A 14063-nucleotide genomic window follows, 5' to 3' on the forward strand; every position below is an offset into this window, starting at 1 on the left:
AAGAATTGGATTGTGATTATTGCTATTTATAAACCTAATCTGGAGCATTGTTTCTTTCATTTATGCAAAACCAGCAAGCCACTGTTCTTTCTTTTTTTAAATTTTTTTAATTGAGATTTGAATGAAAGTTTATAGAGAACTTGGATTTCCATTAGTGCATTGTTGCACATTTCCCTCCCTGCCCACCCCCTCCTCTCTAGTGCGCCTTTATCTTTGATAGAAAAAGAATTTCTTTTGTTGCTATACAATCCCCCTCCCCAGTCCACTCCACTATGCAGCTCTCATTCTGGACTCTTGTCCAAGCCACTATTCTTACCCCTTCATCACAACATGGTAGCCTTTGGAGCTCGAATCCCTGGGCGTTGTAAATGGTTCGGTTAAAGGAAAGAGTGGCAGTTCAGATCCATTCAGAAGTGCCTTGGAAGACAGGCCTGGACATCTAGCCTGAAAACCTTCCGAAGCACACTTGTGTTCTGTACCACCGAGGGCCACCATGAAGCAGAATCAAACAATTCGGTGGATAGTTGACTTGATTTTGGTTTAGTACAAAAGAGACTTTCGAGTTGGCTTACTCCTGAAGGGAGCAAAATGGCCCCACAGGGACTCGTGCTGTTAACCTAAATGTGATGCCCCTCCGACAGTTCAGACCCACCACCAGGAGAGAAAGGTGGACAATCTCCTGTGCAAGTTATAACCTCTGAAAACCTGCTAGAGAGATAGCGTGAACTGATTTTGATTTGACAGCAAGGCTTGAGTGTTCCTCAGTGAAAGAACCCTGGTGATGCAGTGATTAAAATGCTTGACTACCGAAAGGTCAGTGGTTCAGACCCACCCGCTCCCTGACAGGAGAAAGATGTGGGAGTCCAATTCGGTAAAGGTTACAGTAGTGAGAACCTCCTGGGGCAGCTGTCCTCTGTCTTATAGACAGGGTAGCTGTGCGCCAGAAGTGAGTTGGGTTTGGTTTACTCTGTAAATGCCGGTTGAGAAGCTGGGCAGCAGGCAGTACAGCACCAGGAACCGACTCCTCTGGACCTCACTGCTGCCTTTGCCTTTTCTACTTCTCGTCTGATGAAAACTGGTAGAGCTGCCTCTCCTGACCCCGGGTTGCCCTGTTGAGTCTGGGTCTCAGATCCCACACAATTTGTCTTCAGGTAACACCTGTCATTCAGAATTCTAGATTTTCTCTGTGTTGCTGGTTTTCCCTGAGAGAGAAAAAGGTGAGAAATGAATTTCCGCTTGCCTAGAATTCTGGGGACAGTACTTGATTGTTTATTTTCGCACCTCGGTTTCTTTTGTTCATGACTTCAAAGCTGAAACCTCTCTCAGTAAAGTACAGACCAGCCTTTGTGGGGACAGAGTGGATGTAGGGGTACAGTTTCAGGGTTGGAAGGACAGAAGATCCCGGAGGGAGGAAAAGAAGATTGAGGCTCCATCACTCCACACTGTGACCCTCGGTGGTGCCCCTCCCCTTTGGGCAAGAATGTAGACTGTGGGGACAGTGGGATGCAGAGGCTTGTGGGAACTGGGGCTCCCAGGACGAACTCAAAGGCCCCAGAGTTCTTAAAGAAGTTCTTGAGATCATATGGGAAGAAGAGTAGACTCAGATTAGCCAATGGAAGAAAATATATTTAGTAATAATAGTGTAAGCTTTACATTTTATTATATAAGGTTTATAAGCTGTAGTGGCATAGTGGTTAAGGCATTTGACTGCTAACCAAAACATCACCAGTTTGAATCCATTAGTCAATCCGAAGAAGAAAGATGAAGTCCTCTCCTACAGACATTTTTAGCCATGAAAAATCCTAAGGGTGTTCTTCTTTGCTCTAAAAGGTTCGTGATGAATTAGAATTGACTTGATGGCAGGGAGTTTGGGGTTATGAAAAAAAGTTTTTCAGCCAAGACCTGAAGGAAAACTGGTTATTTTTCATTCTTCTTGTCCCAGTGACCTCATAGGTTTCTACTTGCTTAGTGGTGTTATGAGAGTTGGGCTCCAGATTCATAACAGAGGCCACAATTTTCCTCATTATGACCCAAACTAAGAAAATGAACCCATCACTGCTGAGCTGTCCCGGTGCATTGTGGGCCCGCGTGGTACAGAGCAGGACTGAGATCCAGAGGATTCTCCTGGCAGCCATCCTTACAGACGTAGATCACCAAGTATTTCTTCCACAAAGCCACTGGATGGCTTTGAACCACCAGCCTTAACAGCCAGGCTTAAACTCCTTGTGCTGGTCAAGGACCTGGCTGTAACCTGTTTTGATACAGTCTCCTGGAAAGGCTTGCCCTGAATGTACTCTGGGAAACCAGCTCTACTAAGCTTCACCTTTTGATTGCCCTAGAAGTAACTCTACCCCGTGGTTATAATCTGACCTCTCCTCCTAGGATGAATTCCATTCAACACTCTGGAACTTTCCTATTTACTAAAAAACAAAACAAACAAAACACACCATCTAAATGCCAATGGGTGAGCAACATGGCACCCTTGGCACAGCCTTTTCCAGGCCGTAGAGCAGGTTCCTGACTTGTCAATGGAGTGGCTTGTCCTTTATCACAAGAAAGGAATGAAAGAGGCACCGACAGTGACCCGCCTGCCTACAGTCAGAGTTGCAAGGGTTCTTGGGAATTGTATTAGCATTTCTGAGGTCATGAGTGTGCACTGGATGCCTTATAAATACAGCCTGAGTCAGCCACTCTGTGACGGCGCCCTGGGAACATGAGGTGGATACTGCTGTTGGGGGCCCTTATCGGCCCTAGCATCTGCAGCCGAGAAAAGTTTTTTGGGTAAGTTCCTTTTGGATTTGTTTGCTTTTGTTAATTCAGAAAGATGGGAGCCAAATGAAATTGAATTTGGTGGTGGGGAAAGAAGAGCTTGGCTCCCGCCCCACGTCAGCCAATGTGGCCTCTTAGGAAATTGCATCTCTCTGCCGTATCAAGTCCTCATCTGCGAAGTCAGGACTGGTGGCAAAGTGGGCTCCACTTTGGGCTGCTAGCCAAAAGGCTGATGATTTGGATCCACCAGCTTATCTGTTAAACATCAAGATTTATGGCCACGGGAACCTGATGGAGGGTAGCCAGGTGTTGAATTGACTTGATGGCACGGAGTTTGGGTTTTGAAGTCAGGACGAGGTGATCACCATGGTCCTCTCACAGCTCCCTAAATTCTTCTTAACTGGTGCTCTTCCTAGGTCTTGTTTGTAAAGCCAGTCACAGGCATCTTTATCTTGCCTTTCCTGTTGTTGTTGTCATGTGCTGTCAAATTGACTCTGACTCACAGCAACCCTATGTACAGCAGCTCTGAACCCTGCTCTACCTTGAGCCAATTTCATTGTCCCCGACACACTGTCTACCTACCCCCATTACCCCATCACTGAGTTAGTCCATCTCATCCAGGGTCTTCCTCTCTTGTACTATCCCTCCAGCCTTCTAAGCATGATGTCCTTCTCCAAGGTTTGGTCCCTCCTGGTAAAATGCCCAAAGCATGTGAGATGGAGCTTCAAAATCCTTGCCTCCAAGGAGCAGCTTGGTTTCACCCTCTCCAGGACAGACCTGTTTGTCCTCTTAGCAGTTCTTGATATATTCAATACTCTTCTCTAGCACCATAACTCAAGGACATCACTTCTTCTATCATCCTTAGTCATTGTCACTCCTACAGTATACCAAAGACTGGCAGAAATAATTTCTGATTTCTATCACGCTGAGGAGAAAACCTGGGTGACAGGCTCCAGGCCTCTCCTGTTAATGGTGAGGGTCTTCAGAGATGCTTTTTTTTTTTTAAGCTCAAGAATCTAAAGATTTTTATTTCATAAAAATGTTGCATGGGAAGAACCAGAAAGCAGCAGTGTTGAAAAAGAACCAGATACTAGGAGTGAAAAGGTAACAGGAGGGGCAGTGTTGTGATCTTCACACCTCCCCCTGCAGTAACGGTAATCTGCTTTCCTTTCAGAAGAGTCTAGCGTGTGGTGGACATCATCACTATTCCTTAAGCTGTTGCAGGAACAACCGTAGGCTCATGTAAAAATACATTCTGAAGCCCAGGATAGGAATATGGTTGTGCAGCAGAGATGCTTTGTGGCCAGCTTCTGGGACATAGGATTTGATGAGTCTCACTTGCCACAGCTATGAACATCAACATGCAAGGACGTACCTGTAGTGTGTGTGTGTGTGTGTGTGTGTGTGTGTGTGTGTGTGTCCTCTTAGAGTGCTCTGAGATGTGCAAAGGAGAGGAGGACCATTTGGGAAGCAGGAAGATGAAAGACACCCCGATGTCCTGCGAGAAGATGGAATTATAAGAACTCATTTCTGCCTAATGCTTTACCTTTTGCAAAAAGCTTTCATGTATCTTATGTCTTGGATCCCACAAACAAATCTGCCAGGCAGGGGTGTTATTTTCCTCAATTTAAGCATGAAAAAAACCCTCAACCCAAACAAAACCAGCTCAGCCTCAGAAAAGTTAAGGAACCCGCCCAAGGCCACTTAGTAGATAAGCAGGGGAGCTTGGAACTCTGCGTGCAGAACCCCAAAACTGCCCTTCTGCCAGAACAAGTTACTCTCCAAGTCCTGTGTCTCACGGCCCTAGCTGTTTCTTTGCTCTGTTATCACTATCTGGCTAGAGGGACTTTGAGGCTATTTATTCAGGTAGTAAATTGGACAGAATGGAATTATTTTTACGATGGTGATTTCTGGCCACACCCGTCTCACTGTCCACCAGCTTGGAGGGGTTAGGTGGAGCAGACGGACGGGAATGAGGTGTTTCTGACCGCAGGCCTGCAGGAGGTGTGTAATAGCTGCCCTCACCTCTGTGTGGGCCGCTGCACCGGGCTGTCAGGCACCCACGCAGCTCCTCACGGTCGTTGAGAACTCAGTTCATCAGGACACAGGCCTCCTTGGTTCTGAGGTGGCTGGGCTGGGCCCAAGTGCTCACTAAGTTCTACATGGTCATGGATGGGGCTCATGACAGAGCTAATTGCTGTTGGGTTTAGGTTTTTAAAAAATTAATTTCATTTTAGTTTTTGCAGTTGATTTTGACCAAGAATGTTGTCCTAAGAATGACACCTGCAGAATCTGTTCTCCTCCTGCCACACAGGGACCCCTGAAAGGCGTGGGATCTTCCCTGAGACCACAGACATGTTCTGGCCCCCTGGCCCCATGAACATTTAGGGCATGGGCAAGCTGGCATCCCTCTTGGGAGGACGGCGTGGATGTGAGGACATAGGCTGGTGCTGCATGGTGGGACAGTGATGGCGATGAGGACAGGCTGTCTTCTTACCACCTGGCCTCACTTCCACTCAACGTGGTCATTTTCTCAGTCCCTCCTGCTTGACTGAGGCCTTCTGCCCTGGTCTTTGGACTTCTGAGGGAAGGATGGTGGCGGGCTGCCTAGTGGTGTAAGGCAGACGGAGGGAGGGAAGTGGTTACAGAACTGGTTGGTCTTGAGAGGCACTGGTAGAAGTTTCAGGGTCGGGTGGGACCACCTCCAGCTTGCCGCTAAACCCAGGTAGGGGTGCAGGTGGGAAAGGCACAAAGGCCCATGCTCCTGGCTGCCTGCTTGTGAAGGGGAATGATAGAAGCTCACCCTCCACCCCCAGAACATGGGCTTGATAACTATGAGGTTGAATGAGAGGGTCTCATCTACAGCTGCAGCTGACGGCACTGGGAATGGAGGAGGTAGACATTGGATAGAAGTTGTAATAACACCCAGGAAGCTCTTGCCAGGAGGCGGCAAGAAGTTACACTGCAATACCAGAGGTGCATGGTTCTAATGCACCAGATGATCTCCTGGAGAAGGAGGGACAATCTCCTCCTGTACCAGTTAGATCCAGTTTGTTGGTGTGCACGCGTGCCCACGCGCGTACACACACACACACACACACACACACACACACGAAGTTGTAATCACATCCATGGAGGAGACTCCTTCAGGCCTGGAACTAAACTTGTCTCTGTGTCCCAACTTTCAGCCAAACACCACAGACAGGTCTTTAAGTTGTTGTTATTGTTCGAGGCTGTTGAGTTGAGCATAACTCAGTGACCCCACGAATAACACATCTGAACGCTGCCCAACCCTGTGCCATCCTCATCATCTCTGACGGGCTGGAGCCCATTGTTACAGTTTACCACTGTGTCAATCCATCAGAAACAACAATACCAGGAAGGTAGCACCCCTTAGAACAATCAACCATGGGAGATCTAAAGGTCAGCAATTGCCCAGGGTAGGAAAGGTTAAGAAAGAAGGAAAAAGGGAAATGGGAAATGTGGGAGTGGTGGAAATATTTCCAACAGAGACAAAGCTGATGACAGCAAGAGGGACAGCCTTTCCCATGTGTCCCACTTCTTCTCTGGGCATATGCTCATGAGAATAGTGGTAAGTCTTCTCCCTAATAGGTAGATTAGCTCCCTTGAAGACAGTATCCAAGGGCCTCATGGCAGAGAAATCTTTGTGGATGATGGGAGTTAGGTCATAAAGGCTGAATGAGACAGTGTCAGGCTAATACAGAGAAAGGATAGGCATCCAGGCAGAAGGAACAGCATATGCAAAGGTATCTGTTACTGTCTTGTCCATTAGAACTCATGGTGACCCCATTCATTCATAGAGTAGAATTGCTCTGAAGGAGTTTCTAGGCTGTAAGCTCTATGGAAACAGTTCACCACTTTTTTTTTCACGGTACCATGGGGTGGGCTTGAACCCTGTACCTTTTGGTTACAGGCTTAGCATGATCTTTTTGCATAACCAGGGGCCTGTGCAGAGGTATAATACTCATGCTCATTGCGGTTGAGTTGGTTCCAATTCATAGAGACCCTACACTGTGTTTCTGAGACTGTAAATGGTGACAGGAAGAAATTGTCCCTCTTTCTCCTACAGAGGGGCTGGTGGATTTGAACCGCTGGAGAAGCACAGCCTTCAGGTTAGCAGCATATCTCACTATGGACTACACCGTAGAGCTCCCTTGTAGAGGAGAGAGGCAGGCAAGGGTCAGAGGCACTGGCTTTTGCCCGTCTGTACACAACCCAGGTGTCTTCTGTGGTGTGCAGCGGCTGTAGCTTGGCTGATGAGAGCGTGATGACACGGACATGGATTTAATCATCCTCTGGGCCAGATTCTCAGATTCTCTGTGTTCCAAGGCTGCGGTGCCTTCCTGAAAAGTGCAAGTTCTGTTCCCAAGATTTCCCCTTAGGAAATGCAAACTGCAGGTCTAAGCGGATGCAGTAGAAGGTTCTCACACTCCCAAGAATCTCTTTCCCCTTTCCTTTCCTTCTTGTTATTGTTCTCCTCAGTGATGTATTTCACAGATGTTTATTATGCCTACAAAGGAGATCTGGGGACTTATAGTGCGAGAGGTGCTTTAACCAAAAAGTCTCCGAATCAAACGCATCAGTCGCCCTGTGAGTAGATGAGCAGTCTGCTCCCATTAAGAATTCACCTTGAGAGCTCTGGTGGCCTAGTGGCAAGATTCTACACTGCAATCCCAGAGGTATGTGGTTCAAATCCACCAGATGCTCTGCTGGAGAAGAAGGCGGCAATCTCCTCCTGTACCAGTCAGATCTGATTTGACGGTACACGTAAAATAATACAATTTTTTTTAAAAAAAGGTAAAAACAAAGAATTCACCTTGAGGAAGAGTTCTGGTGACCTAGTGGTAAAAGAAGCTGTGTTGTAATTCCAAAGGCACGTGGTTTGAATCCACCAGATGCTCCGCTGGAGAAGGAGAGGCAATTCCTCTTGTGCCAGTTGTATCTGATTCGATGACACACAACAACAAAAATAAAATATATACATACACATACACATACACATATTATATACATATACACATACACATACACATACACATATTATATATTTCACCTCTGGGGCAGTGGCTTTGCTTTGTTGGTGTCCTGCATGCATGAGGTCACCATGAATTGGCCTTGACCAGAGGACAACTAACAACAATTTTGCCAATGAATGAGGAGCTGTGAAGGCACAGGCTTTCTGAAATACCCGTTGTTTTTGTTAAGAACATTCACACTGCTGTGTAACTTGTCACCACTTGCAGTACCAGATCTTCTTCATCATCCCAAACAGAAACTAGGAGCTCTGGTGGCCTAGTGGTAAGAAGCTGTGCTGCAATCCTGAAGGCACATGGTTTGAATCCACCAGCTGCTCTGTAGGAGAAAGATAAGCTGTCTCCTCCCATACGATTAACTACCTCTGAAAATCCACCAGAGGGTCAACTTTGGGTTGATTCTGACTCAGTGGTGCACAGCAACCACCACCATAAACTAGACCCACTAACCAATAACTCCCCACCACTCTCCCCTTATCCCCTGGGAACCTGTCTTCTACTCTCTGTCTGTCAACTTGCCTGTTCTAGATTTCTTACAGCAGTGGGATCGTGCAGTACAAACCCTTTAGTGTCTGGCTTATTCACTCAAGCTTAGTATTTTCAGAGTCCATATTGTAGCATGTAGTGGAAGCATATCCCTTTTTATGACTGCAGCGTATTCCATTGTCTGTATATACCTCACCTTCAGTTCATCATATTGTAACTTGTGTTGATAGGCTGTTGGAAGCTATGTCATCATTATACCAAATACAAGCAGAGTCACCCATGGTGGAGGCCAGACTAACACACACTAAAAAAGGCCTGGCTGTCTAGTTCTGAAAATAAGCCAGTGAAAACTCTATGAATCTCAACAGAATAGTGCTCCATATGGTGCTGGGAGTTGACGCCAGTAGGCTGCCAAGCCCTCAAAACAGTGTTTGCTACACTTCACTCAAACATCCCAACCTTTGTGAAGATAGTGTGCGATCAGGCAACATTTCATTCTGTGGTCCACGAACTGACATGAGTCAGAGGCGGCCTGTTGTTGGCTCTAACAGTGTGCACACCAGGTTTAGTTTCCCCATTCATCCCCTGATGGACCCTGGACTTGTTTCTACCTTTCGGGTATTGTGAATAATGCTAAAGTGAGCATTGGTGTACACGTACTGGCTTGAGTCTAGACAGCCTATCTTCTTTTTTTCATTGGTTTGCATACAAGAATGAATTTTCATTGTGTTTCATTCATATACATTGTAGTTTATACAAACTTTCATTTGTGTTGTGCTTCATACAGTCATTCATACCTATTATATTTTATATAATGAATGACTGTTGTTCTATGACTAGTATCACCCCATCTTTTCAAGTCCCTATTGAATCTTATTCCTTCACACACTGCCCCTCACCACAATCCTTCCACTAAACTCTGCTGTCTGTCTGATTTCTACCCTTCCCCTTTTCTTGCTGCCTTCTCCCTTCTGGACATTTATAGACCTCTTACTAGTTATCCTTCTATTTTGACAATAATGGTCTTAAGCAATATTTGACATTCTGAGACTGAGTGAGTTCACTAAATATAATGCTTTCTAGACTTTCTTATGTCATATAGTATGTTGCAAAATCATTATTCCTTAGTGCTGCATAATATTCCATCATGTTAATGTATCACAATTTTTTTGTTGATGTGTATTTGAGCTGTTTCCATTTTTTTGCTATTATGACTAACACTGTTATGAATATAGGTGTACACATCTCCATTCCTGTATCAATTTTAATTCTCTTGTGGTATATTCCTAGCAGTGAAATAGTGAGGTTATATGGAGTCTCTATGTTCAGGTTTTATTATTATTATTTTAAATTTTATTTTATTAATTTTAATGAACATTTACAGAATTTTGGATTTCCATTCACTCATTGCTGCACTTTTCTCCTCCCCCCTCCCCCGAAGTTCACTCCTCTCTTCGAAAAGCAAAAGAAAAACTCCCTCATTGGTATACAATTCCCCCCACCCCCCGAGTGCACTCCACTATGCAACCTTAATTCTGGACTCTTGTGATCAGCTTTTTGAAGAAGTACCAAACTGCCTTCCAGAGTGGTTGTACCATTTTAAAGTCCTACCAGCAGTGCATGAGAGTTCCAATCTCTCCACATCCTCCCCAACATTTATTACTTGCTGTCCTTTTAAAATTTGCTATTGCTACTGGGGTGAGATGGTATCTCATTATGGTTTTGACTTGCACCTCTCTGATTGCCACTGATTTTGAGCATTTCTTCATGTGTCTGTGGGCCATCCTAGTATCTTCCTTTCTGAAAAGTCTTTCATTGTCTTTTGTCCATTTTATTTCTGGGTTATGTACTTTTCTTTAGGAAGCCCTGCAGTGTTCTGTAAACTTTTGTTAGGAGACCCTTGTCTGAGATGTCATTGCCTAATGTTTTTCCCCAGTCAGTAGGTTTTCTTTTCACCCTATTGGAAATAGTTTTTGATGCACACAGGGACTTAATCTTTAGAAGGTCTTATCCATTGATGTTATCCTCTCCTGGCTCTGCATTGCTGTCTGTCCTTAATGCTTTTTCTTTTCTGAACTGATGGGATAGGTTGTGACAGTGAATGAGTTTGGACTATCAGCCCTGGTCTTCAGCCAGGAATGCAGGATTTACTGTTTTTAACCCACTCCTTTCTCACTAGCTTATTAGAGTGAGATAGTGGTGGTGGTCTACCTCCTTCCCTTCCCAGGGTGGTGGTTAAGCTCTGGCCGCGCCGGGGGAGTTCTGTTTGAGAGGCAGTGGTTTCTCCAAGATGCCTTGCCAGCGCTCATGGGCTGCAGATGGCTGTGTCCCTCACAGGATGCTGTGGTGACCAGTCATGGGAAGTCCTGGGTTCTGGCCCCTCCCTCCACACCAGCTGTCTGCAGCAGTGGCAGCTCTGCTGTGGTCTCAATCTACGTCCTCAGGGCTTACCTGAACAGTCCCCTCCCAACCCCAAACCAAACCTACTGCTCTCAAGGGGATCCTGACTCACAGCCACCCTGGAGGACAGAGTAGAACTGCCCACGGGCTTTCCAAAGCTGTAAATCTTTACAGAAACAGACGGAGTGACTGCTGGGTCGAACTGTTGACCTTCTGGTTAGCAGCAGGGTGCTTTGATCATAGTACCCTCAGGCTATTTTTTTGATATCACCTCAGGACCCCCAGGCCTTTTCAGAACAAAGTTAGACCTGAGGGCCCATCTGGCTGGAGCTGATTTCTGACACAGAGGCCGAGCTGCTGCGGGAGGCCCCGTGGTCAGCTCCTGGTGACAGACCTGTTTTCTCCATCAACAAGTCCTTCAACCCACAGCCTCTCCAGCCCTCTTCCTGCATTCACTGTGTCAAAGGAATGACGCATGTGACAGCATCGAGTGCAGATTCATTCGGCTGTCACCTAGCAACGGGCCTAATGGGTCCCCTGGCTCCCTGAGCTAGCGGCGCTGGGCACAAAGGCAGCTTTTCAGGCTCGGCCATCTCCCACCCACACAAGGGGCTTCAGGGCCTCTTCCCTTGCCGCTGAGCGGGAGGCACATGGAATAAGTGCAGGCCAAACAGCAGAGAGGGCTCTGCCTGGGGCAGGCTCCCCCCAGCCCTCTCAGACTCAGGATGGTCCATAGGGCCACATTCGTGTCCACCTCCACCCCTGTTTGTATAGGACTCTGGAGCTGGAAGGGATGGAGCAACCCTCTTCCAACATCCCCCCTCTTTTCTTTCCAACAGGAGAGATGCTAAACCTCCAAGGATACAGAGTCTGTTAGCTCTCCCAGCCCCTCCCAGCCTGCAGGGTCGGCCAAGCTCTGGGCCTTGGCCCCTGACGCTGAGGGAATGAATGCTTCTTTACGTCTTGAGTTCGCTTTGCATGTAGCTCAGGAGCATTCCTTTCTGGGAAATATATATGTTTTTCATTATAAAGTAATATGACCACATTACAGAAAACAGATACCCGGGGGACGAGGCGGGGGAGTAAGTCATCCATAATCCCACGACCCGAACATGCGCTCCGTCAGCATTTGCTGTATTTCCGTTGTCTGTTTTTCTTTCAATGCATCTGCTTTTTCCATACTTGTAATCATGGCATACATACAATTTTGTGTCCTACTCTTTCACTTTATATTTCCCTTAAAGTTATACCATAAGCACTTTTTCATATTTGCCACATAGTCATATTTTTGATGGCTGTACACTATAACCAAAGACTAGGCCATTTCCTCTCCTCCTTTTATGTCTGAAGAAATAGGTTGGAGTTTATTTGCCAGCTGAAAGCTTCCCATTATCTTTGACATTCTACTCCTCTTTTTTTTTTTTTCTCCTGTAGGGACCAAGTTTTCCGGATTAATGTGAAAAATGAAGATGAGATGAACAAACTGACCCAGCTGGTGAATTTGGACAACTTCATGGTACCTTCTTCTCTCACTCTCTTGGGTGGCTTATCACTTTGTTCAGTGGGAGAAGGCTTTTATGCCACCGGCATTAAGATATTCCTTCTTCCCAGAGCTTTTTTTACGCGTAACCTTGCACTAGTTAACATGCCAATGCGTGATGAGGTGGTGATGGGGAGAAGGAGGGTAGCTCAGCAGTGCATGCTGGGTGGAGATGGGAAGTGTGAGGGGTAGGCTCCACCCTGCCATCTGCCATGGTTTTATTGGCTCCTGGATTCAACTGGGCAGCTCTGAGCACATGGTGTGTGAAGTGGACAGTTTGCTCTTGGACACTTGGCCCCTCAGGGATCACTCCGGTCTTGGTAGTTTTAGAAGAATGAGTTCCTTGTGCCTTTTGCCTGAACTGTCCTTTAACCTGGTTTTGATTCTCTTTAGCTTAACTTCTGGAAGCATCCTTCTGCCTTCAGTCACTTTGTGGATGTCATGGTCCCATCTATCAGCCTGCAGCCAGTCAAATCCTTCCTGAAGTCCAAAGGCTTAGAGTACTCTGTAACGATTGAAGATCTGCAGGTGGGTAGGCTAAGATCCCTCAAATGGGCTTGCAGACAGACCAGAGTTGAACCAAGAGATTGTCAAGCTCTGGTCCAACCCTCCTCCATTTCACAGGTGGAAACATTGAGGCATCTGGAAGTAAAGCAAGTCACCTGTTCAAGGAACACCATGCAGTAACTAGAAAGGGCATATGGAGGTTATGAAACCACATCGAAGCTATGTGACTTTGAATAGCTATTAACCTCAGTTTCTTCTTCAGTAGAATGGTAATGGTGATAGTTATGTCTAAGGCTATTAAAACAATTAAGTGATTAAATGTAGGTAAGATGTTTTAACGGTGTCTGTATATACAACCCAGATGCCCCACAAATCCTGCCTTCCTCTTTTTCATATTAAAAGTCAGGCAGCAAGAGCAGGAAGGGCTGGGGGCTTGGGAGAGGAGCCATGAAATGCACCCTTTGAGAAAGTGGGAATGTTCCCAACAGCCCCCAGCAGAGGGAACATCACCTTCTAAGCCTCCCGGCCTCTTCTGAACAGCAGGGCCGTGTCTGGCTCACGTTCTCTTCCTCACTGAGGTGGGTTATAGACTAATTGGTGATTCGACCCGGGAGTTTCCTGATGGCGTGAGCAGCTGTGAGCTTATTAATCATCCTCGTATGTCACAGACATCTGCCAGGAGCCTTCAAAGTATGAGTGGTTATAAGAATTTCTTTGTTTCTGAATGGTCTCCCAAGCGGTGTATTTCAGAGGCACTGGATACCAGATGCAGGCTGATGTCTAGAGAATTCATCATGTAGAAGAACCAAATAGCACAGATGTAGCTTCAGGGAGTGAATGGATATTGAATGGAGTGATGTGAGTTGGGCGCCAGGAAGTAAGACTTTATAAATATACGGAAGAAATCTGACCCCCTTATAAACTTTGACATGTGTTCTGCTAGTTATGTGGGTTTGCGATGCTGCCATCTTGGTCAGTTTACACTTGAAGGGATGGTAAGAGAAACACCTCCACCTCTGTGAGCCCCTCTCACTCCATTGTCTTGTCTGTGTTAGTCTCTCTTAGATAATGAAGAGGAGGAAATGCAGCACAATGAAAAGAAAGAACGGAGTGGTGATTACTTCAACTATGGGGCCTACCACTCCCTGGAAGCTGTAAGTGTTTTTAGAGCAGATTATCGAATTTAACTACCTCCTGGGATTATGTAGCCCCTCCTACTTCTAATATTAATTTTAGCCCCAAACCACTTCACTAAGTGATTCACAGACATATACATATACATTCATTCTATTCTATTTCTTTTTTTA

At 46.1% G+C, this 14063-nt stretch overlaps 1 protein-coding gene across 2 annotated transcripts in view; it reads left to right on the forward strand.

Moving 5' to 3' along the window:
• Positions 1 to 2713: 2713 nt before the first annotated feature.
• The window catches only part of CPA4 (carboxypeptidase A4), a 25939-nt gene continuing 14589 nt past the window's right edge, over positions 2714 to 14063 (forward strand). The window contains exons 1-4 of one of the 2 annotated variants that reach the window (XM_006887126.1): positions 2714 to 2781; positions 12144 to 12225; positions 12643 to 12777; positions 13812 to 13910. In XM_006887126.1, the coding sequence (XP_006887188.1) occupies positions 2714 to 2781; positions 12144 to 12225; positions 12643 to 12777; positions 13812 to 13910 (384 nt within the window). The remainder of the gene's footprint in view (positions 2782 to 12143; positions 12226 to 12642; positions 12778 to 13811; positions 13911 to 14063) is intronic. The other variant, XM_006887127.1, reaches the window with a different exon arrangement.

This window comes from Elephantulus edwardii, unplaced genomic scaffold (assembly GCF_000299155.1).
Source record: "Elephantulus edwardii isolate Elephantulus edwardi_28Jun2011 unplaced genomic scaffold, EleEdw1.0 scaffold00055, whole genome shotgun sequence".
Classification (NCBI taxonomy): domain Eukaryota; kingdom Metazoa; phylum Chordata; class Mammalia; order Macroscelidea; family Macroscelididae; genus Elephantulus; species Elephantulus edwardii.